General features: G+C 40.6%; 4 protein-coding genes across 14 annotated transcripts; 2 read left to right on the top strand and 2 right to left on the bottom strand.

Annotated features, from left to right (window-relative positions):
- Positions 1–1,106: 1,106 nt before the first annotated feature.
- LOC115677317 (DExH-box ATP-dependent RNA helicase DExH10) lies at positions 1,107–12,584 on the top strand. Of its 3 annotated transcripts, XM_056320780.1 has the most exons (18): positions 1,107–1,406; positions 2,519–2,862; positions 3,055–3,527; positions 4,864–5,178; positions 5,285–5,389; positions 5,505–5,573; positions 5,792–5,959; positions 6,051–6,122; positions 6,231–6,347; positions 6,651–6,860; positions 6,989–7,147; positions 9,236–9,325; positions 9,404–9,496; positions 9,695–9,848; positions 10,568–10,716; positions 10,792–10,887; positions 11,671–11,763; positions 12,248–12,584. In XM_056320780.1, exons 2-18 carry the CDS (start codon positions 2,547–2,549, stop codon positions 12,356–12,358), a joined length of 2,790 nt encoding a protein of 929 aa, XP_056176755.1. In that variant the 5' UTR covers positions 1,107–1,406; positions 2,519–2,546; the 3' UTR covers positions 12,359–12,584. The 3 variants fall into 3 exon arrangements, with proteins under 3 accessions (XP_056176755.1, XP_030456313.2, XP_056176754.1); XM_030600453.2 differs by having other exon boundaries at positions 2,519–3,527; XM_056320779.1 differs by lacking the exon at positions 6,231–6,347 and having other exon boundaries at positions 2,519–3,527.
- A 765-nt stretch (positions 12,585–13,349) lies between these two features.
- On the bottom strand, positions 13,350–15,122 carry LOC115677319 (cytochrome P450 CYP73A100-like). Its single transcript, XM_030600455.2, has 2 exons — positions 14,220–15,122; positions 13,350–14,115 (listed from the first exon to the last, which is right to left on the bottom strand). Exons 1-2 carry the CDS (start codon positions 15,083–15,085, stop codon positions 13,371–13,373), a joined length of 1,611 nt encoding a protein of 536 aa, XP_030456315.2. The 5' UTR covers positions 15,086–15,122; the 3' UTR covers positions 13,350–13,370.
- Positions 15,123–16,319: 1,197 nt separating this feature from the next.
- Positions 16,320–22,786, top strand: LOC115677320 (pentatricopeptide repeat-containing protein At3g42630). Of its 9 annotated transcripts, none has more exons than XM_030600460.2 (3): positions 16,320–17,878; positions 19,169–21,876; positions 21,979–22,786. In XM_030600460.2, the coding sequence occupies exon 1, from the start codon at positions 16,505–16,507 to the stop codon at positions 17,696–17,698; it is 1,194 nt and encodes a 397-aa protein (XP_030456320.2). In that variant the 5' UTR covers positions 16,320–16,504; the 3' UTR covers positions 17,699–17,878; positions 19,169–21,876; positions 21,979–22,786. The 9 variants fall into 9 exon arrangements, with proteins under 9 accessions (XP_030456320.2, XP_030456317.2, XP_030456316.2 ...); XM_030600457.2 differs by having other exon boundaries at positions 17,962–21,876; XM_030600456.2 differs by having other exon boundaries at positions 17,957–21,876.
- LOC115677295 (U-box domain-containing protein 35) lies at positions 21,393–27,303 on the bottom strand. Its single transcript, XM_056321022.1, has 10 exons — positions 26,503–27,303; positions 26,302–26,423; positions 26,096–26,217; positions 25,473–25,666; positions 25,329–25,383; positions 24,809–25,100; positions 24,145–24,246; positions 23,228–23,656; positions 21,767–22,528; positions 21,393–21,455 (listed from the first exon to the last, which is right to left on the bottom strand). Exons 1-10 carry the CDS (start codon positions 26,681–26,683, stop codon positions 21,393–21,395), a joined length of 2,322 nt encoding a protein of 773 aa, XP_056176997.1. The 5' UTR covers positions 26,684–27,303.
- Positions 27,304–27,524: the final 221 nt, after the last annotated feature.

Genomic DNA, 27,524 nt, shown 5'->3' with positions numbered 1-27,524 from the left:
AGAGAGAAAAAAAGAAAAAAAAAAAGAAAAAGGAAAAAAACAAAAATGTCCATATGCCAAAGTATTGTGGGGTAAATGTGTCACATGTGGCATAGTTTGAGGTTTTTGATGGTATTTTCCCTTATAACAATCATCAAAGATGCAAATCACTCCACAGTTTCGTGCTTCAAGAGAATGAGATCCTCTAGGAGCAATCCATTCGTTATCTTCGTAAAGAAAGCAATATGTCGTGTAGGTATAAGTTTAGGATATTTTATATCGTGAGAAAATGTTTTGGGTAAATATTTCAGAGTGGGTATAATCTGTAGTTTTTTATATTACAAAAAAAGTTAAGGGTAAATGTGTCACAATAAGCATAGTTTGAGGTTTTTTGTGACTTTTTTCCTTTTCTTTTTTTAATATAAAGAACGAGGGGATGTTTTGAGCCGATTCACCTTCTCGGTGATTTTAAAGGCGCACTCATCCACATTGGTGATGCGTTTAAAAGTTTGCTCGAAATATAAAAAAAGAAGAAGAAGCAAATGTTTATGAAAAAACTTTTTAAAACGGAATAATGACACAATTCGTCCCTAATGTGGTCTCTGCACTTTATTCCATTATGCAATGTGGTTTCCGAACTTTTAATATGTTCAATATAATTTTTGGACTTTTGGTATATATTCGATTTAGTTCCTAAACTATATAAAAATGTTGAATATTGTCCTTCCATGAATTCAAGTTGAAGGATAATATTGAACATTTTTATATACTCCAAGGATTAAATTGAACATGTATAAAAAATTTAGAGATCACATTTAGTAGTTTCAAATTTTATGGACTGCATTGCACATTAAACTAAAATTCAAGGATCACATAGAATAAATTAAAAATTCAGGTAGCACATTATACATTGAGCCAAAGTTCAGGAACTATTCGTGTTATTTTCTCTTTTAAAACGAATGAAAGAAAAATGAAGGAAAATGAATTAACGAGAAATATTTTAATTATTCATAAAAATATTGAAAAATGAGTTGTTGAAGCTATTTTTATTTGATTAATTATTTTTTAATCGATACAAACGATTTTCTTTAAAAAAAAAATAATATTTTTGGAATACCGGGAAATGAACGGGAAGCCCCAAATCGAAAACGTTTGCGGTTCCGCCGAAAAGTGTTCCAAGCTTGAGCCGACGCCGTCGCTGCTGTCGTTGCTCGTCGGGGGGGGAAGAGAAGCACCATCTGTCTCTCTCTCTCTCTCTCTTTGCGTCGGAGCTCCAGCTCAAGCCCTGGACCAACCAGTCGTCGTCGTGTTGTTTGTTGTTCTCCCTCTCCCTCTTTGACGCTTTCTCTCGCCGCCCGCCGTGCCGCTTCAGACCTCGAAGCACCATTAGCAGCCTCCCACCCCCAGCTTTGGAGTTCTCCGCCTAGGTATCTCTCTCTGTCTGTCTCTGTCTCTGTGTGTGTGTGTGTGTAGCCGCCAGGTGCTCGGCAAAATTCCCCTATGACGTCGCGCTGTCAACTTTTTGAACCTAGGCATGCTTTGCACCCTCGCCCCTCGATTCTGCCTCCTCCCCCAATCTCTACTCGGAATAGTTCTTTGGGAATTTGTAGCTACCTTTCTGGTTTACTTGCACATCATCCCTCTCTACCGAAGCACCCATTGGAGTTCCTTCAGCTGGTCGTCTTGTAGAGAATGGAAATGACAAGACATCATTCTAACAGCTCGATGGCCTCCTCCTCCGTCGCTACTGATGAGATTACAGTGGCATTTTTCCTTAATGATTGCCGCGCTTTTGCCTACGGCGTAGAAAACTACGGGGTGTTTATGTAGAGAATTCCAAATGCATACCGTGGTGTTAACCGCGAGATGTATCCCTCCCCGTTTATTTTCCTACTCTACTGATCCAAGTACCTGCAGTTCTATGTTTAAGGAGTGAACTCTGACTTGACATCTGGACTAGTGAACGGGCCTTTCTTGTTCATCAGCATTAATGCTCAGCATTCAATTTGGCTTGACGAGCTTCAGAAACCACAATCTTTCATTAAGAGAAATTGTGTTCTGATGGCAATGTTTTTCTTCTTGGGCCATTCTTCAAGCAAAGTGATTCTAGATTAGTTAAGATATCTCCAAGCTAATGCCTGTTGCATTCGCATTCTTTCTGGAAGTTCTAGCGTTTTCTGGACCCTTTTTGGGTTTTTACTTTTTTGATGTTTTATTCATGGTGAATCTTAATAGGGTCTTAGTCTTGTTTTGTTTATGGAAAGTCTGCAATGCCCAAGAGCCTGAAACTGTTAAGCTGCTTGAATTTTTTTGGTGTAAGTGCACAGGAAGTCCTAAAACTTGTCATGAAAGTGCAATTGAGTCCTAAAACTTTCAAAAAGTGCAATCAAGTTCTAAAACTTGTCGCGAAAGTGCAAAAGTGCACTTTTGCAACAAGTTTTAGGACTTCCTGTGCAATTATTCCAATTTTTTTTTCTTTTGCTGAAGATAGGACAACAATATCTTTCTTGAAACTATTTTCTCTTGGGCTTTGATTTAGGTTTGCTTGACGTTTGTACAAGTAAAATATGGAAGCTTTGGGGAAAAGGAAAGAACCAGCCTCTTCTGAAATCGCGGATTGCTATACTGGATCTTCAGATCAAGGCAATGATGAATCTGCTTCGAAGCGGCATAATTCGAGTCGGACATGTGTGCATGAGGTTGCTGTTCCGACTGGTTATAATTCAAACAAAGATGAATCAGTGTTTGGGACTCTCTCAAATCCTGTCTACAGTGGTGAGATGGCAAAAGGTTACCCATTCAAACTTGACCCTTTTCAGCAAATTTCCATAGCATGTTTGGAGCGAAAGGAGTCAGTTTTAGTGTCAGCACATACTTCAGCAGGTAAAACTGCAGTTGCTGAATATGCCATTGCAATGTCTTTTAGAGATAAACAAAGGGTAATATATACATCACCTTTGAAAGCTTTGAGCAACCAGAAGTATAGGGAGCTAAGTCAAGAGTTTAAAGATGTCGGATTGATGACTGGTGATGTTACCATTGCACCTAATGCTAGCTGCTTGGTCATGACAACAGAAATTCTTAGAGGAATGCTGTATAGGGGTTCTGAGGTATTAAAGGAAGTTGCATGGGTTATCTTTGATGAGATACATTACATGAGGGATCGAGAAAGAGGTGTTGTTTGGGAGGAGAGTATTATATTCTTGCCACCGGCCATTAAAATGGTTTTCCTTTCTGCAACAATGTCAAATGCTACTGAGTTCGCAGAGTGGATTTGCAACTTGCATAAACAGCCATGCCATGTAGTATACACAGATTTCAGACCAACTCCGCTGCAGCACTATGTTTTCCCTATGGGTGGGAGTGGTTTGTATCTTGTAGTTGATGAGCACGAGGAATTCAGAGAGGACAACTTTCTCAAGCTTCAAGATACATTTACCAAGCAGAAAGTTGGCGAGGGGAGCAAGTTTACTAATGGAAAAGCGAGTGGGAGAATTGCCAAAAGCGGTAATGCCTCCGGGGGTTCTAGCATAAACAAAATTGTGAAGGTAAGTTTGCAGACAATTTTACCCTCACTTGCTTAGTGTATATTTTATTGCACAGTCCTCTCTCTCTCTCTCTCTCTCTTTGGGTTTCGACCGCCATGGGTATACTTTTGGTAGCCTTTCTCAATTCTCGTATTCAACATTTTATTTTGTCTACTAAATCCAATTACCACTATACTTGTCTCGTAAGTTTTTCAATATCAAAAGGAGTATTATATATATATGAGCACATTAGCTTTTGAACCCTTTATATTCTTGTGTGTGCATATGTGCCAATAGAGGCCTCTAATTTTGTGAAGTTATGAGAATTTTTAGAGCATTAAGATAACAAGCCATACCTTCATCTATTAGCTTAAGCTTTTTAATCAATTGCAGTGGGTTACACATAATTTTAAATGTAATTCTTATTAGAGCGGGAGGTCTTGTGTTCAAATCTGCCTATGCCCTTTATTCGCTGCTCCAATATAAATTTCTATGCTTCAGTCTTAGGTGAAATCCTAGCCTACTTGTTGAGGGGAGTGTTGGGGTATTGGAATGAGAAACCGCATTCATATATTGCAGTTTAAGCTATTAGATTAGAAGGCCGTCAGTACAGATTAATTACAAGAATTGTCAAGACATCATTTTTGGTATCATGCTTTATGATGTTGAGAGTAATAAGTACCTTTTTGGCACTATCTCTTAAGTTGCTGGTAAGTTGATTGCGGAGTTTGTAGGATTTGTAAATATTGTTAAGAGTTTTTTGAGAGTTTATTTTGCCTAAATGTAAGTTTTTTGATTCCTTTCTTGTCGTACTTTAGTCATTGATAGCACGTTTTTTAGAAGTGTCTTTGACGATATTGTACCATATATATCAATATGAAGAAAATGTTAAATTGTTACGGTTTGCTTTCTTAATGTCTTATAAGATGCTTGACATTTTGAGATATCGCTTTGCTGAATTCTTTTTCTGTTTCATCAGGGCTCAATTTTTGTTGTGGCTTGCCAGCTTATTTTCTGTAATGGTGACTTACAGTTCTGAAAAGTTGGATTCTCACCATGTTGTTTGAATAATGACCTACTTAAAATGAGACAACTTGATGAAAGCATGTCCTCTCTTATAATGTCTCTACTTTACTTAAGCAGATCATGCATCTGCATCTCTTTTCATACTTCCTTTCAGAGGTCTGTTGTTTTCATGCTGAGTGATATTCACTTTGTGCCTCATTGGCCATTGTTCTGCTCTTATTGCACATTTATTTCCTGGATTCATGAATGAACATCAGAGCTATCTCGATTGAGCCATTTTTTCATGCATTAAATTCCACAGTGATTGAATTAGAATCTTTGATGATTTCAGATGATAATGGAGCGTAAGTTTCAACCTGTCATAGTTTTCAGCTTTAGCAGGCGAGAGTGTGAACAACATGCTATGTCAATGTCCAAGCTTGATTTTAACACACAAGAGGAAAAGGATGTGGTGGAGCAAGTTTTTCACAATGCAGTCCTGTGCTTGAATGAGGAAGATAGAAATTTACCTGCCATTGAGTTGATGCTGCCATTACTTCAACGTGGAATTGCTGTTCATCATTCTGGCCTTCTCCCTGTTCTTAAGGAATTGGTAGAGCTCCTTTTCCAGGAAGGCTTAGTGAAGGCTCTTTTTGCCACAGAAACTGTGAGTTTTCCTTTGTAAAGAGAAGGTTTCTCACCCTGCATGGGCATTAGGTTTCATTAGATGTTTTTACCTAGGGTAATAATGTATGATAAGTAATTTCCTGCAGTTTGCCATGGGTTTGAACATGCCCGCAAAGACAGTGGTCTTTACAGCAGTCAAGAAGTGGGATGGTGATAGTCATCGGTACATTGGATCTGGTGAGTACATTCAGGTGAGTAAAAGAGCCATTGCTTAAGTAATAAATTTCTAATCATCACTTTATTTGAATATCTGACTTCTGCAAAGTCATCTGCTTTACTTAATAACTACTTTGAATTAATTTGTAGATGAGTGGAAGAGCTGGCCGTCGTGGAAAAGATGAGCGTGGTATCTGTATCATAATGGTTGATGAGCAGGTAGTCATGGTTAACTCACTCTCTCTCTCTGTGCTCGCATGTAGGGTAGGGCACTATGGGTGGCCCTGTGCAGTTTTTCTTATACTTGTACTTTTCAGTCTCAGATGTCATAGATGCTGCGACTTTTGAAAATTTTGGGGAGCTTTTTTATGGATATAGTTGATGGAGAGTTGTGGAATATGTTCTCCTTGGTTTATGATTGACTCGCTTTATTTCAGATGGAGATGAATACACTGAAGGACATGGTTTTGGGGAAACCAGCTCCTTTAGTTAGCACATTCAGACTAAGCTACTACTCAATTTTGAATCTGATGAGCCGTGCTGAAGGACAATTTACTGCTGAACACGTCATAAAGAACTCATTTCATCAGTTTCAGTATGAGAAGGTGTCTCCCTATTCCATCATTCTTTTATTGCGTTAGCATCTTCAAAATAGTGGTTCAATGCCTGATTTCAGTGATTGCTGTTATCTTCCAGGCCTTGCCCAACATTGGAAGAAAAGTTCAAGAACTAGAAGAAGAAGCTGCAAGTCTCGATGCTTCTGGGGAGGTAATTGCAATTTTTTTTTTACTCTAGTGGTACTGAAAATGAAAAAGATAAAAGACCAGATGGATTAGGATGTGTAGTGCAAACCTTGAACGGTATATGACTTTCTAGGTTGAAGTAGCGGAGTATCATAAGCTGAAGTTGGAAATTGCTCAACTGGAGAAGAAAATGATGGCAGAGATAACCAGGCCTGAGAGAGCTCTCTTTTTTCTTTTGCCAGGGCGGTTGGTATGTGAACATATTAATTTTAATTGCCTTTGAATTGCCATTGCCTTTTCTATCTTTTTCATGGCACTTTGCATGCGTTGACAGTTCATACAGTCTGTCCATGATGAAAAAGAATGAGCCGCAATTCCTTGTGCCGTCACTGTAATGATAAATAGTTAATCACCGAGTAATATTTCTAATATATTCAGGTTTCCTTTCGCCATCACAATCCCTTGTGCCCCGTCATGTTGACAATCCTCTTTTCTATTGTTTTTTATCTGGTGTCTTCTTTTATGAAGTAACCGGTGCTTTTCCTCATCCCAGGTGAGGATTAGGGAAGGCGGAACAGATTGGGGTTGGGGAGTTGTAGTTAATGTTATGAAAAAGCCCTCAACTGGTTTGGGTACAGTGCCATCACGAGGTGGAGGATATATTGTGGATACTTTGCTTCATTGCTCTCCAGGTTTAAGTGAGAATAGTTCACGGCCCAAACCTTGTCCACCTTGCCCTGGAGAAAAGGGTGAAATGCATGTGGTAAGTTGACATTGCAGAGAGCAACTATTGACACTATCTTTTGTGGCATCCCATTAACATGCAGATTGAGCTTTTCAGTTGATAACGTGGAGGTTATGATTTATGACATCCACTTTTATGTTTTCCAGGTCCCTGTGCAGTTGTCCTTAGTTTCTGCTCTTAGCAAACTCAGGATATCAATACCTGCTGATCTCCGACCACTGGAAGCAAGGCAAAGCATATTGCTTGCTGTCCAAGAGCTTGGGAGTCGTTTTCCTCAGGGTCTCCCAAAGCTTAATCCTGTAAAGGTAGTTTGGCAAAATATCACGTACCGGCAGCACTTTCCGTTTTCAAACTAAGCAAGAGGAACCAAATGATTTGGCAAATTCAATTTAGACTGTTGTCTTGCAACTACGTAGCTTAGTAAATAAGGAGTGCCCCTAAGCTTTAGTTTAATTTTAATGTAGTTTTAGGTAGTAACCTTTGTTTAGTCAGATCCTTATTTTTAAAGAATAATTTCTTCCCATTTAAATGAGTAGGTTGGATTTCTCTCATACTTTAGTTCCAAACTTAGGAAAGAGACGTGACAAGAGGAAGTATAAGCTCTTTGGGTCTCATTTCCCTCACTAATAGGTTAATGATTACCCAGCTAATAGAAGGTTCCATTGGTGAATTATACAGCAGTCTAGCACAATGCTCAATTAATTTTGGCCTTATACTATCTTATTGTTAGACATGGAAAATCAGCAATTAACAATGGCTTCAGTGGCTGTGTTTACTCTCAATACAGCTCTTTCCTCTCCTAGGTTCTCAAAGACAATCAATCTTCTTGAAGAGGTTAAGCTCTTTGATAGTTTGTTAAAGGAAGAAGAATTAAGCAGAAGATTGTATTTTACCTACGATTCTGTAGGAAGACATCAAGATTCTTGTTTACCCTTTTTCTTTTCCGGCGATAAGAACGTAATTAAGTAATTGTTGTACTATAAGACCATCTTCTGGTCAAATAGTAGTTCCTCCTTCCCTTGCACTTTCCCTGATGATGTCTCCATGTGCACCATTTAGTACATCCCTATCCCATCTCAAACTCTACAAATGAGAGAGTCTTCTTCGACTCTGCTAAATCTATGCTCTTTGCAATAGTAGTGTGTTTGTGACCAGATATTAGAAATTCTTTTTAATTGAGCAATTTTGATCTATCCGTTTGGAAAGAATAATGGAAAATGACACAAATGGTCCCTGAACTTTGGCCAAATGTGCAATGTGATCCCTGAACTTTTAATTTATGCAATGTAGTCTTTGAACTGTAGCCCAATGTGCAATGGGGTCCTTAAACTTTTAATATGTTCAATGTGGTCCTTGGACTTTTGGTACATGTTCAATTTAGTCCATCGACTATATGAAAATGTTCAATATTGTCCCTGAACTTGAATTAATGAAAGGACAATATTGAATATTTTCATACATTCCAGGGACTAAGTTGAACATGTATCAAAAGTTTAAAAATTCACGGACCATATTGCACATTAGGCTAAAGTTCAAGGGCCACATTGAACAAATTAAAAGTTCAGGGACCATTTGTGTCATTATCCCAAAGAATAATGCATTAGGAACTCAATTTTGTTTATTGAACATTTTGCATCAAAATTTTGCATTTGATGACTACTTCCTCATCAGCAGTGTTACAATATAATGTAAAGATCATGTGCGTGTCAATAAAATTGGGTAGGAAATATTTAATTACCTCAGTTCCAGCCCTTGAAACCTACGTATATGCTCACTACAAGCTAGTTCTTAAATTATATGAGATACTTCTAAGATGGTGTTGTTGGGTGCAATTTCTGTACAAGTTTGCTCAAAACAATTGGTCCCTCTTTTCCTCCTGAGGTAGAAAACACAACCGCCAGTAACTTTAACCAGCATATACCTTGTAGCCAATGACACAATGTAAAGCAAATGCTCAACAAACTTGCTCTTCTATTCTTATATCACCACTTCGAGATGACTGTTGCGTGGATTAGGATTTCTTTTCCTATGGAATCGAGTAAAGTGACCTCAGGGAAGTTTACTCCCTATTATTATTTACAAAAGAAATATTTGTTACTGTACATTTGAGGGGAAGTTTGAGGGTGTTTTTGTAATATACCCTATTTTAAAAGCCTCTTTCTTTTTGTTGTTATTCGCTTTCTCTGCTGCTTTGTTCTGAGTGATGTGTCTCTGTTTTTAAAGACCTCTTCACCCAGGTACTTCCCTCTGATTCAACAAAAGTAGGTTTTATACCAAATTATGTAAGAATGAGGTGATAATGACTTCTACCCTATGATTCTTCTTGGAGAGAATAGCGCATAATTAACATAATCATTTTTTTTCCACTTTTCTACGCAAATGTCATCTCGCAGGACATGGGCATTGAGGATCCAGAGATAGTTGAGTTGGTCAATCAGATCGAGGAACTTGAACGAAAATTATTGTCTCATCCATTGCACAAGGTTGGTCAACTTCTGAGTGAAATTTTATCATGTCATCCTTCATTGTTGATGGTATGGCTTTACTGAGTATCAATGCAGTCTCAAGATGCACATCAGATGAGAAGTTTTCAAAGAAAAGCAGAAGTGAATCATGAAATTCAAGAACTCAAATCAAAAATGCGTGAATCTCAGGTACTTATCTACACTGGATTGGGTTGTTTATTTATTTGATCCAGCATGCTTTGTCACTTGGGCCATGGGGTGCTTATATAGTTATATGACTTGCATACTTATGTACTCGTGTCAGTGCACCAGTGCGGACAGTTGTATATTGTGTCTCGCTTCTCTGGCTATCATGCAAGTCAGCTTCTCTTATTTCTCCATTTGCAGCTTCAAAAATTTCGTGATGAACTTAAGAACCGTTCTCGGGTCTTAAAAAAGCTTGGTCACATTGATGCTGATGGTGTTGTCCAGTTAAAGGGACGGGCAGCCTGCTTGATTGACACAGGGGACGAACTACTTGTCACTGAACTGATGTTTAATGGTGATTTTTGAGGCTCAATTATCTCCTTATATCAGCTAAATGAGTTATATTTATCCACTGTGTTGTTTATACTGTTTGGTTGGAAATTGTTTTCAATCTCGGCAAAGAGATAATGAATGAATGAGCTCTGCATGAACTATTGCAGAGGGTTCTATTGGTGTATCCTTAACTGAATTCTGTTGAATTTTCAAAACTCAAGTTGGCTACTTTTGAGAGATTTTAAAAGAAAACAGTTCATACCTTATCTGATTCAGCTGGCTATTAGTACAATAGTGGTAATATTTGTTGGGGTGGGGTCTTGAGCTAATCTTTGGCACGGAGAAGCTGTCTGGCTTGTTCTGTTTTGAATTCTGTTCTTTCCATATGCTATTGCTTGTAATTTTGAAAGTTAGTTTTGAGGTGCTTAAGGTCTCAAATGAGGAAAGTTTCTTGCCTAGGCGGCACAGACCACCATGGACCAAGTGAATATCATCCATCGATCACGGGGGTCGATCACCCGATCCATGGGGACAAGGTCCATGTAAGAATTTCCCTTAAACGGGCAAGACTTTGGGCGGATTTTTTAAAGGGGCTATTATAAGGTTGAGACTAATTTTCTGACTAATGGTCCATGGGTTACATCAAGAATATTGTGTCTGCTTTAGTGGCCGTTGTGTGAAGGTTTCCTTTTCCTTTTCTTTTAGTCACTGAATTGTTGATAAATTTGGATTTCTGGCCAGGTACATTCAATGATCTTGATCATCACCAAATTGCGGCTCTTGCTAGTTGTTTCATCCCTGGAGATAAATCAAATGAACAGATTCATTTGAGGACTGAGCTTGCCAGACCATTGCAACAACTCCAGGACAGTGCAAGGAGAATAGCAGAGGTAGTTTTATTGAGGTTTCTTATTCCATAGACTTTGCAAGTTAGAGGTGTAAAACATTTGGCAATGTCCTTTTAGGTGCAAAGGGAGTGCAAGTTGGATGTAAATGTGGATGAATATGTGGAATCCACAGTCAGACCATACTTAATGGATGTGATCTACTGCTGGTCAAAGGTCAGTTCAGTGGAATTACTGCTACAGAAATCTGTACCATGTCTTACAGTTTGTAATGTGTGCATGATTTGCTTTGCATATTCTGTTACATAGGCTGAATATATGGTTTCATCAGCTTTTCTCGAGGTTCATGTCCAGTGTGAACTTCGAATCTGTTTGTATTATGTTTGAGCAAAATCTAGGAGAAGAGAAGAAATATATGGAATTGTTCCTGCGATGGCAAAGGGCGGACAGAGAATACAATCTGATCTCACAAGCTGGTCATGCCCAGATTATTCATGGTTATCAGTGTTTGCCCAAGTATGGTGTTGATCATGAGTCTAAAGTTAGTCTTGTGTTTCCAATATTTTGGGTATTTGAGAGGCTTGTTTGATATTTATTAGAATCATGGCTTATCTAAGTAGTTCCTGTTTGTTGCTACTTGGAACAGGAGTTATGTCGATATTGATTGATGTGCCTTTCATCTTCCCGATATACCCAGATTCCGTTGACTGTTTTTTACTTTTTGACGCATCATCTGCTTCTGAATTAGACTGTTTGTAATGAGCTATGATTTATGTCCTCTAAAAGCTATCTCCTTCATTACTTGCTGAATGCTGCATTATCATTGCTCTCCTTCTGCATAGTGTGATACATATTGCTTGCCGCATAATTTTAATTAAATGAGTAGCCAGTTTGTTGCTTTATGGAACAAGAGAGGATGCCCATGAAACATAGGACACTTTACCTATGGTTAATGCCTGATAGACATGAAAGTACTTTTTCCTGTTTTCGGATTTCCAGGGAGCAAGCTTTGCAGAAGTTATACAGATGACTGATATATTTGAGGGTAGCATTATTAGAAGTGCCAGAAGGCTTGACGAGTTTTTGAACCAGGTATGACATTTGAACCTTTACGAAATATGCCATGTGAAAATGAGGACTAAATGCTGCAGAGGACTTGTCAAACTAATTTTATCTGGAAAATCAGTGAATATTTGCATCAATTTCCAATCATTTTATAATTCTTTTAGACTGTAGGCATTCAATTCTCTAATTCCTTGAATGAAGGCCTTGTCCTTTTTCCATCCCCCATATCAAAGTTCGAGATGTAGGTGATTAAATGCAACTATTATCGTGTCATAAGCGGAATTGCTTCAATTATGCCTGCACAACTTTAAAATTTGATGGTTCATAATACTTTTTCAGTCTGCATACTGATCTACACATATGACTGGCGGTGTTTGGCTCTCCAGTACTTGTGTTTCTTCTTGGCTTGTGGTTTTACCTGTTCTTTTCTTTCTTTTTTTGCTTTTTTTGTTTTGTTTGGGTGTGGGATGGTTAACTGTGCTACTGATTGCTTGGTTATTCTTTTGTCAAGCTTCGAGCTGCTGCTAATGCGGTGGGAGATACCAATCTCGAAAACAAATTTGCTGCAGCCAGTGAAAGTCTCCGTCGGGGTATAATGTTTGCCAATTCCCTCTACCTCTAAAGCATCTGAAAACCATGCACCAATATAGTTATTAATTATAGAGAGGTCAGCAGATTAGGAATTGACATTGAATTTTTTATTTTCTTCTGAGTTTGTACCTTTAGTTTGTACATTTTATTGAACAGAAATTGTTTTGTAGTGTTGAGGAAAGATCGTAAAACTAATTGTACAGATATTTTTGGATTTTTGTTGGAGAAAAGTAAGGAATATCTGGTGCGTCATCCGGCATAGTGGACTGTGCTACTTTCACGATTGTGTTCTCTAGAGAAGCAGAGACAGATCAGTAAATGATACTGAACTTGGGAGTGTGTTGCCCTTCTCTAAGTCGAGCAAGCACACCTTAATGTACTATTGCTGGGCAGGTGTTCGGCCTTCAGCAGTGATGACTATCGCACATTATCCCGTCTGTTGCAAAGAGGCTCTCTCTCCTGAGAAGTTATTTACTTGCTCTCATGTGAACCAATATCATCTCGACCATCTAGGCCCCCCTAATTAACGGTTGAAATGAGCTTGATTTATACGGTCTACTGATCATATAATATATCTTTTTCCTCTCCCAATCCGTCCTCTTTTTTCATTTCATAGTCGCTGGTTTATGTTTTTTAGTGGGGGGTCCTGATTCTGGTTTACGTTTTAATAGCTAACTAAGAAGGAAAATTGTATCTTCAGATTACAAATGTGCAGTATAACATGTTAGTCGTGGACGAGGTCAATCATAAATTGACAAGTCCCTTGGATTCTACGCGGACTCCTAAAACGGCGCACAATGATCTCTGTCCGTCTATATATACCAAAGGGAAACGGAAGAGGAATCCTACATTAAGGAGAACACGAGACACATTGTTATTATTACGTGCTTAAATTAAACATATCACAAATTCACTCGCTTTATAGTGTCAGCATAGAGACTCGAAAAACCTATATTACAAAGAAGAAAGAAAGGGTTGATTTTAGTTCAAAGTTCCAAAAAAGGTGTTCAAAGTTCCTGCCATTTTGGTTTAATGTGATGAAATCAAATCTTCACTGGAGCGACGGGCTCGAAGACAACAGTAGAATGGTTGGCGATATGCAAACTGAATTGTCCTCCTTTCTCGCTCATGTCGAGCTTGTCCATTCCCGGCGGGACTTTCATCTCGAAGTTGGACACCAACTTTGCGACGACAAGCCCCAATATCGGAAGGGCGAGGATGATGCCTGGACAGCTCCTCCTCCCCACCCCAAATGGCAAGTACCTGAAATCCACCTTCCCGCCCGCCACTGCATCTGTCCCACTTTCCTCTTCCAGGAACCTCTCCGGCCTGAAGTTTTCTGGGTCCTTCCACCATTCAGGGTTGTTGGCCAACCACCACGCATTCACCACCACCTTTGACTCTCTGGGGATGGTGTAGCCGCCTAGCTTGGCTTCTTCCAGGTTCATGTGAGGCACCAATAGAGGTATGGGTGTGTGCAGCCTCAGTGTTTCCTTCACTGTTGCTTGCAGATAGGGTAACTCCTGCAGGTTCGATTCTGTGACCGGTTCCCCTTTCAGGACGGCTGAGATCTCCTCCCTGATTTTGCGTTGGACGGTCGGATGATTGACCAGCTCGGCTATGGCCCATTCCATGGACCACAGAGTTGTTTCTATGGCTGCCACATTTATGTTCTCCACGATGTAGAGCACATTGGCTTCGCTGATTTCGCCATTCATTTGCGCGTCTATGATGTAGTCTATGGCGCAACTTATCTGGTGCTTGTCCCCGTTCGCAGCCATGATTTTCCTGATAATTAAGACCAAAGAACATTAACTTTTAGGTCATTTAAATAATAGACGATCGAATTCACACGAAGTATTTGACACGAAAACTAAGAATTGATGACGAACCTTCTTCTCTCGACATAGTAGTTGTTAAAAAATGCGAGGCGCCTGCGCTGCAAGTCCCTGCACTTGTTCAAGTAACCTGTCAAGAGTGGCCTGAGCAAGGGAATGAAATCCCCGTAATTGTAGTCAAAACTTTGAGCCAAGCGGCTCCTTTCGGAGTTGAACTTAGTGGCTTCAATGAACAACGGGTCCTGTATGGACTCAAACTTGCAGTCGAACATCATTCGATACATGATGTTGTAGAGCATCAACTGCAAACGCCTCCTGATAACCATCCCTTCGCTTCTCACTCGCTCATCTTTGGCCAGGTCGCTGACAACCAGGTCCATTTCTTGTTCCCACATATCACTGTAAGTGTGCACCACCTTGTTGGTAAAGAACGGGAGCGTCATGATGCGACGCATCTTGCGCCAATGCTCGCCGTAGACTGTGAACACCATGTCTTGCCCATTGCCCGTGAAAATGTCGAACACGACATTCCTAGGGCGGGATCCAAATTCGACGCCTTGGGTATGGAGGACGTGCGTGGTCAGCTCGGGGTCGGACACCACAACCAGGTTCTTCACGCCGAGTTTAAGCAGGAAAACAGGGCCGTAAGTCTTGGACATGGAGGCCAGAAGGCGGTGAGTGAGGTCATTGCCCACTTGGAGCCAGTTCCCGAAAATCGGGATGGCCAGGGGGCCCGGGGGCAAGCCGGCGCCACGGTCGAAAATGGCGTAGAGCAAGTAAGTGATGACGGGAAGGGAGACATAAAGGGAGGAGGACGAGAAAGGCGGTTGAATGGACAGAAGGGATGTCAGAAAGTTGGCGAAAGTAACGAGTGCTGATCCAAGGAGAGCTGCATAAATGAGAGGGGTAAAACGAGCCATGTTCACCGAGATAGATGGATAGAGAGAAAGTTTAAAGTTTTGGACTTGGGAGGGAGAGAGGAGGGAAAATTGGGTATATATTGAGATGGTGTCAAATGGTTTTGGACAGGCAATCCATGGGCTATGCTTGCAATCAAGGTAGGAAGCCTCAGGTTTTTCCATAGGTCAAAGGAGGGTTTGGTAGGTTGGTTGGTGGGTGATGCAATTCGTTCCTTCACTTCACCTTCTCCTTTGGACATCCTCAACTTGCAGTTTTTGGTGCCTCCAATCTTCCGTGGATCACGTCAAAGTTTTAATTCAGCTTTTTGCTGGGAAACAAAGGAGGCCTGGCATGAACAAATGAGTGGCCAGCTCAATAGTTGGTTTGACTAGTATGGTGGTTTCTATATATTTATCATCCAAACTGGTTGACGCCGCATCTATCGATTTCGATCCGGGATCCATCGAGCCATGATAATGTAGTGCCAAGCTCGAGCTTGATTCAACTTGCACATTCGATGTCCGAAACTCCACTCAAGCATGATGGACAAGTTCCTCTCTCTCTATGTCTCTCCCAACTTGTATACAAAATCGCCTCGAATTCAACTCGGCTTAATCACAAACAATTTGACTTTGAAAGCTCGAATATTTCTACTTTTATAACTATCAAATATTAAATAAAAAAGATAATATATGCTTGATTAGGCTCACGAGGCTGTCGAATTGAATATAAACGAGCATGAGCTCGACTCAATAAGGTATTCAAGTAGCTTGAACCGAAAGTCGGCTCATCGTAAGGTGAGCCCAAGGTACCCACGAGTAATTTGACTCGGTTTCGACTTCGCTTGAGATTACGTGTCGAATTACCCACTCAAACTCATGAAGGCACGAGGAAAGAATGAAAATATGTGATTTATTCGTCTCGGTTAACCGTTCTAGTTTAGAATGTAGTCATACGTTTATGTAATAATCAATAATAAAAAAAAACACATTTATTTGCTACATTAGTAGGAAAAGCACAGACTTATCTCCCCTTCGAAAAAATGCCACGAGATGTGAAAATTATTTGTCAAAGAGGATTTTTATACTATCTCGTGATTACTTAAATTGGATCAATATAAGATGACGGCGATGATTGATTGGATGAGACAAATTAAGAAAATTTATTAAAAGGAGGCTGAAATTCCAAAATCTTGACTTTTGAAAATCAGCCTAAAGTAGGAGTACTACTAGACTACTAGTAGTAGTCAGAGAGTAAGGGAGAGAGAGAGAGAGAGAGTGAGCCACAGGAAACAGAAACAGAAACAGAAACAGAGATGATGATACAGAGACATTGCAGAGCGATGATGGAGGAATGCAGAGGAGCTTCCCTCGCTTTGGTATAGCTCCCAATTTCTTTCCTTTCGTTTCTGGGTCATCCTCATCTTCTTCCGTGATACCATGAACACTCGCTGCTCTGCTTCCCACTTCGTCATTCAGCTCCAGCACACCTCCCGCTTCCCACCTCCTCCTCCTCCTCCTCCTCCTTCAACTTCTTGGCTCGCTTTTGGCGCTGCGAAACCGATCCCGCCACGCTTCGTCGCTCTCGCAGCTCCGCCTCGCCCCGCTCATCGCTCGCCGTCCTCCGCCCTGTTGCTCCGCTACGCAGGCGACGGCCTCCTACATCGGGCGTGGCCCCTTTGGCTCCGCCTCTTGTCCGACCCTTCTTTCGTCCCCGACCTTCCCCTGCTCTCCCTCCTGATCTCTGCCTGCGGCGACGCCCGCCGCTTCGACCTTGTCCTCCGGATTCTGGACCGCCTCTCTTCGGCGGCGGTTCCGCCTGGCTTGCTCCGGCAGGCTCACTCCGTCGCCATCTCTTGCTTCGCCGACCATGCCCAGCTTCGCTTGATGGAGCACACCTTGAGCCTCATGCTGTCCCGGGGCTTCCCAATTGATTCCGCCACCGGCGATACCTTCCTCCGATATTACAGCAGTTTCGCTTCGTTGGACGACATGGAGAATGCTTATTCCTGGCTCAAGCGCTCTCGGCATCTCCCCAGCCAAGTAGGGATCAGGGCCGTGGCTCTTGCTTACGTTAGGGATCGCAAGCTCTACAGGTTAGGACAGTTCTTGAGGGACGTGGGTCTCGGTCGGAAAGACCTCGGCAATCTTTTGTGGAACCTGTTGTTGCTCTCTTATGCTGCCAATTTTAAGATGAAGAGCTTGCAGAGGGAGTTCTTGAACATGGTTCGTGCCGGGTTCTGTCCCGATGTCACCACCTTTAACATCCGCCTCCTCGCCTTTTCGAGGATGTCCATGTTCTGGGATCTTCATCTCAGCCTCGAGCACATGAAGCGCACCGGCATTGTTCCCGACCTCGTCACTTACGGTTGTGTTGTTGATTCCTACTTGGATAGGAGGCTTGGGAGAAATCTGAGGTTTGTGTTAGACAAGATGAACCTGGACGATGCTCCTGAGGTGTTGACAGACTCATTTGTATTTCAAGCTTTTGGCAAAGGCAATTTCCATTCAACTTCGGAGGCGTTTTTGGAGTTTCGGAGGAACAGAAGTCCTTGGACATACCGGAAAGTCGTCACCACGTATCTCCGAAAACAATACAGGACGGATCGGAACCAGATCTTTTGGAATTACTAACTAGCTGTACAAGAATTCTACCTTTTTCTATCTTTAATCTACTTCTCAAGTTTGCATGACTGAGGAATGCTACATTCTAGTTTCTGATTCAAGTTCCACCACTAGAGCTCATAATTAGTGTTTACAACATGGCGCTGGTAGTGGAAACCTTGTCTTCTTGGGTCTTTGACCATGGCCAAGGTAGGGAAAGATCTGTCAGTAAGATTTTTATCTATTTAGTTGGGCTACTATTAACTGATTATTTGATGTTTGTCGAAGGTAAGATGGGTAATCTATATTTCCCGTATGGGCTTGTGCACCCTTCTCATGATAAAATTTTGACGGATATCGCGGCCCTCACTCCTCAATTCTGCCTCCTCCGACAACTACTAAGATTGATTTCCCAGGAGTTCTAGCTGCCCTTGTGGATTCCTGCAAACTGATCCCCCTCGACTGATGCAAGCCAGTGGGGCTACTTTGCTGGTCTTAATAATTTCGTTGGGGTGCTTCTTCCTGTGATATTGCTTTAGCTAGATATGACTTACTATTCACTGAACGTGTAAGAACGTACTGCACTAGCCTATATCCACAAGAAAAAAGAAAACATTAAAAAAAGAAGATCGTTATTAGTGACTGAGTAGTCATTCCAGGGGAGCAGTCATTGGGGACTAATTCAAAATTGAACCTTTTGCACATATGCAGTGTATGGTGTTCCTCCAGTTGCCTCGATACTATCTTGGAATGCTCTTTGATGGATAATCTAATCATTAATTATGCCAACTTGACAATCATTGTAGTACAGTGGCCTTTTCCTCAATAATTGTCACTACTGCTAATGGCATAGAAATTACAGGAAGAGTACACAAGTATGGAGACTTCAATGCACACTGTGTTATAATCTGTGAGATGTATCTCGCCCCATTTATTTTCCCCTCTAATTGAAGTGCCTGGCATTCTATATTTAAGGCATGCACTCTGATGAGCCATCTGGCGTAGACCCTAACTAAATTGCAAGCAGGGCCTCTCTTAGTCATGAGCTCTATTGATCTTGATATTCCCGTTGAGGCCTGCTTAGCATTTAAGTTAGTTTTGACCAACTTTAAAAATAAACTAGCTTGTTATGAGCAAGCAACTATCGCTAGCTTTTATTGTGAGAAATTGTGTTCTTGCAAGAGCATGGCATTGTTATTCTTCTCTAGCCATTTTTCAAACTAAGCGATTATAAATTTGTTCAAATATCTGCAAGCTAATACCTTTGCCTTCAGATTCTTTCTGAATAATTTAAGTATTTTCAGAAATTTTGTGGGGTTTAATTGTTTGATCATTGATGTTTTATCATGGTGACTCTCAAAGTGGTTTCAGTATTATTTTGCTTTAGAAAAAGTTTGCAGCGCCCTAGAGTCTGAAATTGTTAAATTGCTCGACTCTTTTTGCTGAAGAGAGGACAATGATATCTTCTTTGAAACTGTTTGCACTTGGATTTTGTTGTAGGTTTGCTTGATGTGTGCAAGTAAAACAATGGAAGCTGTGGGAAAAAAGAAAGAACCAGACTCTACTGAAATTATTGACTCCAATACTGGATCTTCAGCAAGTCAATGAAAATCTGCTTCGAAGCAGCATCATTCAGGTGGGACATGCATGGATGAGGTTGCTGTTCCAAGTAGTCATACTTTAAAGAAAGATGAATCAGTGTCGGGGATCTCTCAAATCCTGTTTACAATGGCAAGATGACTAGAAGCTGCCCATTCAAACTTGACCCTTTCCAGCAAGATTCATAGCTTGTTTGGAGCGAAACAAGTCAGTTTTAGTACAAGCACACACTTCAGCTGTTAAAAGCTATGGTTGATGAATATGTCATTGAAATGGCTTTGAGAGATGAATGGAGGGTGATATACTCATCACCTTGAAAGCTTTGAGCAACCAGAAGTATGGGGTGCTAAGTCAAGTTTTTAAAGATGTCTGTTGCACCTAATGCCAGCTGCTTGGTTATGATCTGTATGGGGGACCTGAGGTACTAAAGGAAGTTGCATGGATTATTTTGATGAGTTACATTACACGGAGGATCGGGAAAGAGGTGTTGTCTGGGAGGAGATCATTTTTTTTTGCTACTGGCCATAAAAATGGTTTTCCTTTCTGCAACAATGTCAAATGTCAAATGCTACTGCATTCATAGAATGGAGTTGCAGCTTGCATAAGCAGCCATGCCATGTGGTGTACATATTTTTCTTACCAACTCCTCTGCTCTGCATCGTTATATTCTCCCCATGGGTGGGAGTGGGTTGTACTTTGGAGTTGATGAGCACGAACAATTTTGAGAGAACAAGTTTCTCAATGGTTCAAAATGCTTTTACAAAGCAGAAATTTGGCAAGGGGAGCAAGTTTATATATGGAGGAGAGAGTGGAAGAATTGCCAAAAGTGGCAATGCCTTGGGGTCCTGACACATACAGAATAGTGGAAGTTAAGTGTGCAGACATTTCTATGGTAATTTGCGTAGTCTATTTTCTATCATTCAGCCTGATCTCTCTCTCTCTCTCTCATGCATGCACGCAGGCACGCGCTCGCACACACACCCAAGGTTTTGCCTGCATGCGTATACTATCTTGTAGCCTTCTCAATTCTCATTTGTACCCGGTTCATTTTTCTACCCAATCCACAACTCAGTAAGCCTGTCTCTAAGTTCATCAATGTTGAAAAAGAATAAAATATCCGCACATGCACCTTGGTTTCCACCGTTATTAATCTAGTTGATAAATATACGTCCGTAGATGTATGTGTATTTACTTAGGTTGCAGATCAGTCAACAGAGGATTCATATTTGATGCATCCATAAGAATTAGTAGAGCATTGAATCATCAAACCACGTTATCATGTAACAGCTTAAGCTTTTACATCAATGGGCAGTAGGTTCCACAAGTTTACATGGTACGTGTTCGAACCTCTCCCGGTCCTTAATCATCTCCCAAATATAAATTCCCTTGTTTCTGTTTAGGTCCAAGCCCAACCTATGAGAGTGTTTGAGCATCAAGATTGCAAACCACATTTTTTTGTAACAACTTAAGTTTTATGACGAACTAGTGATGGTTCCACAAAATTTAAAGAATTTCAAGACATTATATTTGGTATCTTGTTCTATGATACTAAATGTGTACTTTGTTGACATTGTCTCTTAAGTATTTGGGCATTTGTTTGCTGAGAGTGTAGGATTTGTAGATATTGGTTGAGGTTATCGAGAGGTTGTTTTGTATAGATGTAAAATTTCTTGATAATTCCTAATCCTGCCCAAGGATTAATACTAATAGGAATATCTGCAATAAGTACTTTGTTGGCGTTGTCTCATAGGTATTTATTTTGGACAAATTTTATTAAGTTCTTTGTTGGCATTGTCTCTTATGTATTATCACTTCTAATAGGAATTATGCAATAAGCAAGCATCTTGTTGCCAATCTCACTTTGTTGTGATGAGCATTTGGAGAACCTCCCGATTGACGACCATAGATGTTAAGTTTGAAATTACTTGTTGTTTTCTACATTGTATGAATGTGTTTGGATAGATAAGCGTTTTCAGCTTTCTAACACTTAGGACTGACAAGACGTATTTTCTAGTCAATACAACTCACCGTAAGAGGCCAGGGAATGTAGTCTGGTATGTTCAGACTGTGAGTACTACAAATTTGGTGCAACTACAACTTTACCGACAAGCCAGCTTCAAATGATTTAGGCGGTCTTCAAATTGACCCCTTGCATTGGTTTCGACATACTCCAAGAAACCTCAGTCTCCTATCATGAAATAAAACAATATCCAGTTCAGATTTGTTTCCTGGATGACATTAAGGAATGTTATTGTAAAACTTTGCTGAGAACATACTTATTCTTCCTGGGAAGGATGATGTACTTGAGCTCTCACATACAGACTGTGGCAGCTGGGTTTCTGTCAGCACATCCTTTGGAAATTTGGGATGATAAAAATGTCCAAGCTTTAGTCATCATTCAATAAAAAATGAATGGAATGGGTACTCGGGAAATTGTGGTTGAACAAAAATTAAAACCTCATGTTGTAAGCGGAATGAATACAATGTACATCTTCTCACCTGACTTGTGCTTGAAATATGACTGCTGCTTGATGACCCTCCTGAACCGCTTGATTGCACAATGCTGGGCATGACATCCTCAGCCAGTGCTCTCAGTCTATTAAGTTCAGGTAAAACTTCGGTACCTAGATCGGGTCTGTCCTTTCTTCTCAATTCTGCGCACTTAAGAGCTAACTTTGCGAATGATAATGCCTGTTCAACTGGCCAATCAGGAATTGCTGGATCAAGCATCTCTGCAAAGTTCCCTTTCTCAATAGCCCGTTCCACAAGATGAGTCAAACCCATTGGGGGCTTTGCCGTTATTATTTGAAGAAGCAAGACCCCAAGTGAGTAAATATCAGATTTTATTCCAAGCATGCCAGTTTGTTGATATTCCGGATCTATGTAACAGAAAGTCCCGGCTGTTGATGTCATGCGATATTGAGTTACTGCATTGGCTACTGATGGAGGGACAAGCCTGGCTAAGCCAACATCACTGATCTTGCTGACGTAGTTACGGTCAAGCAAAATGTTGCCAGGTTTTAGGTCACGATGCACGAGTGGTTCTGGCTTGGTTTGGTGGAGAAAAAGTAGGCCAGTGCCAATCTCTGCGGCTATTCTGAATCTATGTTGCCATGGAAGTACTGGGGTGTTTCCTCGTCGGAAGAGACGGTCATCCAAGCTTCCATTGGCCATATACTCATAAACCAAGCAACCATATTCTGGGCAGGCGCCGAGGAGGAGAACCATGTTTGGATGTCGAATGCAGCTTAGTACTTCAACCTGCATCATCATTAAGGAAGTGAATTAGAAGATTCATGACTTTTGTGGTCATGTACAGTGGAATCCCAGACAGTTTGGAAGTTTTAATGTCTATTTATCCTCTTTATGAGATCATGAATATATGGTTGGATCAGAGACTGATGTGTACAGTTGAATTCCATTTCTTTTTTGCCTTTTCCCTTAAAAATTTCCCCATATAAGGAATAATTCTTGAGTCCTTGCCTTTGAGAAATAGATCATGATATATTACTTGAGAAATAGATCATGATATATTACTTGAAACCAAATCTGGTTTTAGTCCTCTTTTTTTTTTTTTTTGGTCGATGGTTTTAGTCCTCTTTGATGAGCCAGAATTCAAATCAAACTTTTCTCTAGTCTTTTTTTTTTTTTTTGGTCGAGAAACTTTTCTATAGTCTAGACATTTCAGATATATCAGTTAGGTACATAGTCATCCTTATAGACATTATTTTAGGTATGCAGGAGATTGTTTAATTTGCAATTTCATGAAACAAACATTAATTAGTTATGTTTTGTTGAACCTCTGCTGACCGCTTGCATAGTTTTAAAATCCTGATTGCCAACTTGTATAAGGTGCTTTGGCTGTTCTCCCTATATTGCTATGTAGATATCAATTTATGGCAATCAAACTTGACTGAGTTTCTAGCTGCGAGTATGAAAAGCCAAGATGGGGCTGCAAACCTCTTGCTGAAACTGTGCTTGTCCCTGTGCCGCATCTGGACGCAAAACTTTAATGGCCACTGGTGTATGATCTAAGTAACACTTGTAAACTGGCCCATATCCTCCTTCCCCAATCTTACGGGACTCCACGAAATCCTCAGTAGCTGCTTCGATCTCCTCTATTGTATATTTCCTGTACCTAATATCATTCTGTGCCATTGAATTTAGAATCTTCTTTCTCTCCTCGGCTTCTTTGAGAGCTTTCTTTTCAGCATAAATTCTCTTTTGCGCTTCCCGCTCTGCAATTCTCTGAGCTTGTTCAGCTGCTTGAATTGCTGCCATACACTTTGCTTTTTCCTTTTCTGCAAGAGCCAATGCAGCTTCCTCAGCTAGTCGTGCCTCTTCTAACCGTTGTTCCTCTTCCATTTTCCAACGATGAAGCTCCTTAGCCTGATAAAATGCCATTAAAACTTTTTTGCAGGCAAAGCATCATTTTCTCAAATCTAAATACCACATTGTGCTCCTGTCTATATGGGTTATGCGAGCACATGCCACATGCTTATATCTATGCATAAGCTTTATGGATATAGTGGCGTATACATATACAGTAGAGCAAGTATTTTGCTGCTATTTGCATTTTGGAGCTGTGGATGTTGTGTGTCATTGCATTTCTTGTGAGATCAAGTGCTTGTTTGGTGTCTGCTTTCCAGATAACAGACTCTCTGAGATGTGCTTTTCATAGGATATCTTGCACGATTTTGCATAAATGTGTAGGAAGATTTTATATACACCCTGGCCGTGAAAAGGCTAAGGCAGAGTTGTGAGGCTCATCACTCGTATTTGTGTCTACATGCATTGCATCAATGTTGAGCTTCTCGGGTCCAAGAATCTGAGATACGATGTCACTTTAATTAGACAAGGTTTAGCTGGTAGGTTACCTTTTGTTTTGCTGTGAGCGCTTCCTTGCATGCTGTACTATACATGTCAATTGTTTGCTTAAGCTCTAGCCTGAGCCTTTTCATCTCTGCTTCCACATCATCCTACAATTTCAAAAGCATTTGCTATAATTCGCTTTTGTTGTTTGTGATCAGTGATGAACAAAAGAAGTGTAGGACATAAATCAGAAATCTTAGTTCCAATAAGCAGCTTAAGGATCTGAAGATCGTGAATGTCACTCTAATTCATTGTTAGAAGGAAAACCACTATATGATATTCAGCATTAATCCTTGACTTGAACTCTTATTTGAGAGCGTACCTGCTTTCATCACTAACTTTTCAGATGATTCATGACATTGGGGGTGACATGATATAAGCAAGATGCTACCATGTTGACTCCTTTATTGAACTATCATGAATTTCCCAACTCATAAAAAGATGTGGTAGGGGATAGCAAAATCTTCGCTTTGCTTTAGCAGAATATCAAGAATAAAAATTCAATGAAAGCAATTTCCTTTGTAGGCATGAGTAAATAAAGATTGAAGTGGTCTTGATTGAGCAGTGACTTGTGTATGTAATGCAAGGCATAACTGAGTCAATGTTTTCTATGTTTTGAAAATGACTTGTAGGTAAACCGTGTCCCTGGTAGATGAGGTCATAGAGTACCATGCTCTGTGATGATAATGACATTCTTCCGGCCTCCGGCGAAGAGGATGAGAAGTCAAGTGGTTGCAAAGTTATATCGAAAGACTTGTTCCCAGAGAAAGATGAGGCAAAGCCATTGTCGTTGAAGTCCGAACCGGTGGAAGAAAGCCTGCCAGGTTCCATGTTATCGCAGAGGGAAGAAAACATGCAATCGGTGCTTGGTCTCCCACTGCTTACGTAGGATATGTCGCTATCTGGTGAGGACAACTCAAATGATTTATTGGTCAAAGCTCTTCCTCTGGTGAATGGTGACCTGTTTCAGTTCTCAATCAGTTAGTCTTCCCCATTAAAGCACTGATTTTTCTGCCCATAAGAGGGGTAATGGACTCTTGTTCTCACGAGCAATTAGTGTCCCTGTGAATAAAAATTTGTTTCCTTGGACTGTATGTCGTTAAAAAATACGTCCTGATTTTGAAATGCATTGGTGCCTTGAGCATGGATTAGGCCAATGAATTTGTCAGATGGCTAGAAGAGAACGTACTTGATATCAAAATCATTTTGAGGATTCCGAGGTATGACGGGAGTCCTCTCAGCGGCTGCAAATAGAAGAATTAGAAATGGTTTTGGTTAGTAACTGTGGAAGGTAAGATCAGAATTGTGGTTTTATTGTGTTGATGGAAAGGACCTTTTGGTATTTGGTTATGCATGGGACGACCCTTGTTCGGATTGTTGGACATGTTAGCAGGTTGTAATGGCTTGGATGGTGGGGCACTGGAGGCGGACTTCACAGACGATATCTTTCCTTTGGAGATGACATACACAGTACAAAAGTCTGGCACTGCTTTACACACGCTGGTGGGAACATCTGAGGTCTTGAATCTTCAATCAAGTAAGCTTCCAAAGGTTAGATATCTGGCATATGCACCCTCAACGACACATTATAGACACACCCTATGCATTAGTCTTAATTAACATTCACCTATGTAGGTATATGCATGTAAAGTTGAGGTATAAAAATTGATATGTTCTCATTTTAATACGGCCCTAATATTAGAAAACTAAACAAATTGTAGCAAATACAGATGATATATTTCCTGAAATTCACACAGACGAAAATACATTACTCAATCATATTATGAAAACTTAGAAGTGATGATCTTTAAATAGTTTTAAAGACATCAGTATACATTTAACATGGTCTTTTGATTTGAAATGCTATCGTATACACAATAAAAGTATGATAACTTGCAGTCTTGTGCTGGTGAGGAAGAGATAAAATTCATAGGGAAGTCTTGTATTGAGAGAAACCTGAAGAGGCCACTTTTAGAGGGAGCTCCAAGCACCAAAATGTCGAGGGGAGTTGCATTGGCGAAGTCCACTATGCCCTTAGCAATGTCTGTGTCCTCCGCAATGATTTCGTTGCATTGTATCTAATGTCACCATACTATTGCTTTAGCTCGCAAAAAGCTCAAACCACAAATGCAAGCGCTACGGTCCAGGAGTTTCCGACTTACTTCCTTTCGAGTACAAAAGCAACGGAAGGGGAGGAACATTTCCTTGGCATGGTTCTCGCCCTGCTGCCTGTGCGTTCTCGCCACTTCGTCATTCACATCGGAGATGGCGACATGGCTACCCACTGCATGTGCGTTCCATCATATTCGTACCAAAGGAAAAGCAGGAGATCAAAAAAGAGAGAGATGAATTGGGGGCACTACTTGGATTGGGGATGGAGGAAGCTCTGGTTTTGATGTGGAGGAGAGTCAAAGCTTGGCCGCGGGAGAGGAGGTGATCGATCGTCCATTTGAGGGCGTACTGGCTCGCCTTGTCCTTGTCTATGGCCACTGCTATAGTCTCCTCTCTCTTTCGTTCTCCCATGTTGCTGTTCCTTCTCGCCATATCCCAAGAACCTACAAATTCTCCTCTGCAAATGCTTCTCTGTTGCACATTATATCTCCAGAGCCTCCCTCTTCACACTGCCCTTATCTACTCCCCCAAGCAATCAATGTTACAATGGAGAACATTAGCAAGAGAACATGTCGAGGGTATTGACGAATGAAGGAAGAATCAAGGCAACAGAACATCGAGCCAGCTAATAAACATATGAGCAACTAACTTAACTGTTGTGGCTGTGTTTTGCTGCAACCGATACGTCCAAAATAGGGTTGGTGGTTTGTTTAGTGGGCCACCACCCTCTAATTTTAGACTGCGCGTCAAAGCCTGTTACGATGCAGTCCCCTCGCTCAACATTCGCCGTGGATGACACCCATTTGACTGCCTTCGACCCTTCTGGAATCACAAAGACAGAAGTCCATGCACGCACGTGGGCTCGCATCTTGTCCAGATACTTTTACTGATTGACTTGGCATAGGCCATGCCATCAAGCAGATGCAGTGGAAATCACATTTTGGATAAAAGTTGTACTGTTCTATGTTCATTCCTCTCCCAACATCAAGCTCTCTATCAATTCATTGAAGCACCTCCCCCCTTTAATCCTCACTTGGTTGACCCTTTTGCTTTTCCTGGTCACAAATTTTGTGAGACTCTACGCATAGTTCATAACAGGGATAATTACAAAAAAAAAAATCATAAAACCTATTGTATGGATATCAATTAAGTCCTAAAATTTTTCAATTTTGCCGGTTTTTTTGTCAAAAATTATGCTGATTGAGTTGTAAATCTTTTGACGATTTGCTAGTGAACTCCTTTTGGCCAATTTTGGCCAGAAATTGATGGCGTG

The sequence above is a fragment of the Syzygium oleosum genome, unplaced genomic scaffold (assembly GCF_021117445.2).
Source record: "Syzygium oleosum isolate NSW1041296 unplaced genomic scaffold, Sole_v2.1 Sole_v2.21, whole genome shotgun sequence".
Lineage (NCBI taxonomy): Eukaryota > Viridiplantae > Streptophyta > Magnoliopsida > Myrtales > Myrtaceae > Syzygium > Syzygium oleosum.
Note: the sequence above shows the minus strand (reverse complement) of the source record. Positions and strands in the feature narration are given on the sequence as shown.

Bases quoted from the DNA above. Each gene is read 5' to 3' on its own strand.
- LOC115677317 (XM_030600453.2), top strand. From the start codon at position 2,547: ATGGAAGCTTTGGGGAAAAGGAAAGAACCAGCCTCTTCTGAAATCGCG. The intron at 9,497-9,694 runs GTACTTATCTAC...CTCCATTTGCAG, and splicing joins CAAAAATGCGTGAATCTCAG to CTTCAAAAATTTCGTGATGA. The intron at 11,764-12,247 runs GTATGACATTTG...TCTTTTGTCAAG, and splicing joins TTGACGAGTTTTTGAACCAG to CTTCGAGCTGCTGCTAATGC.
- LOC115677319 (XM_030600455.2), bottom strand. From the start codon at position 15,085: ATGGCTCGTTTTACCCCTCTCATTTATGCAGCTCTCCTTGGATCAGCA. The intron at 14,116-14,219 runs GTTCGTCATCAA...CTTAATTATCAG, and splicing joins TACTATGTCGAGAGAAGAAG to GAAAATCATGGCTGCGAACG.
- LOC115677320 (XM_030600460.2), top strand. From the start codon at position 16,505: ATGAACACTCGCTGCTCTGCTTCCCACTTCGTCATTCAGCTCCAGCAC.
- LOC115677295 (XM_056321022.1), bottom strand. From the start codon at position 26,683: ATGGCGAGAAGGAACAGCAACATGGGAGAACGAAAGAGAGAGGAGACT. The intron at 25,101-25,328 runs GTACGTTCTCTT...GAACTGAAACAG, and splicing joins CAAAATGATTTTGATATCAA to GTCACCATTCACCAGAGGAA. The intron at 24,247-24,808 runs GTACTCTATGAC...TTGAAATTGTAG, and splicing joins CATTATCATCACAGAGCATG to GATGATGTGGAAGCAGAGAT.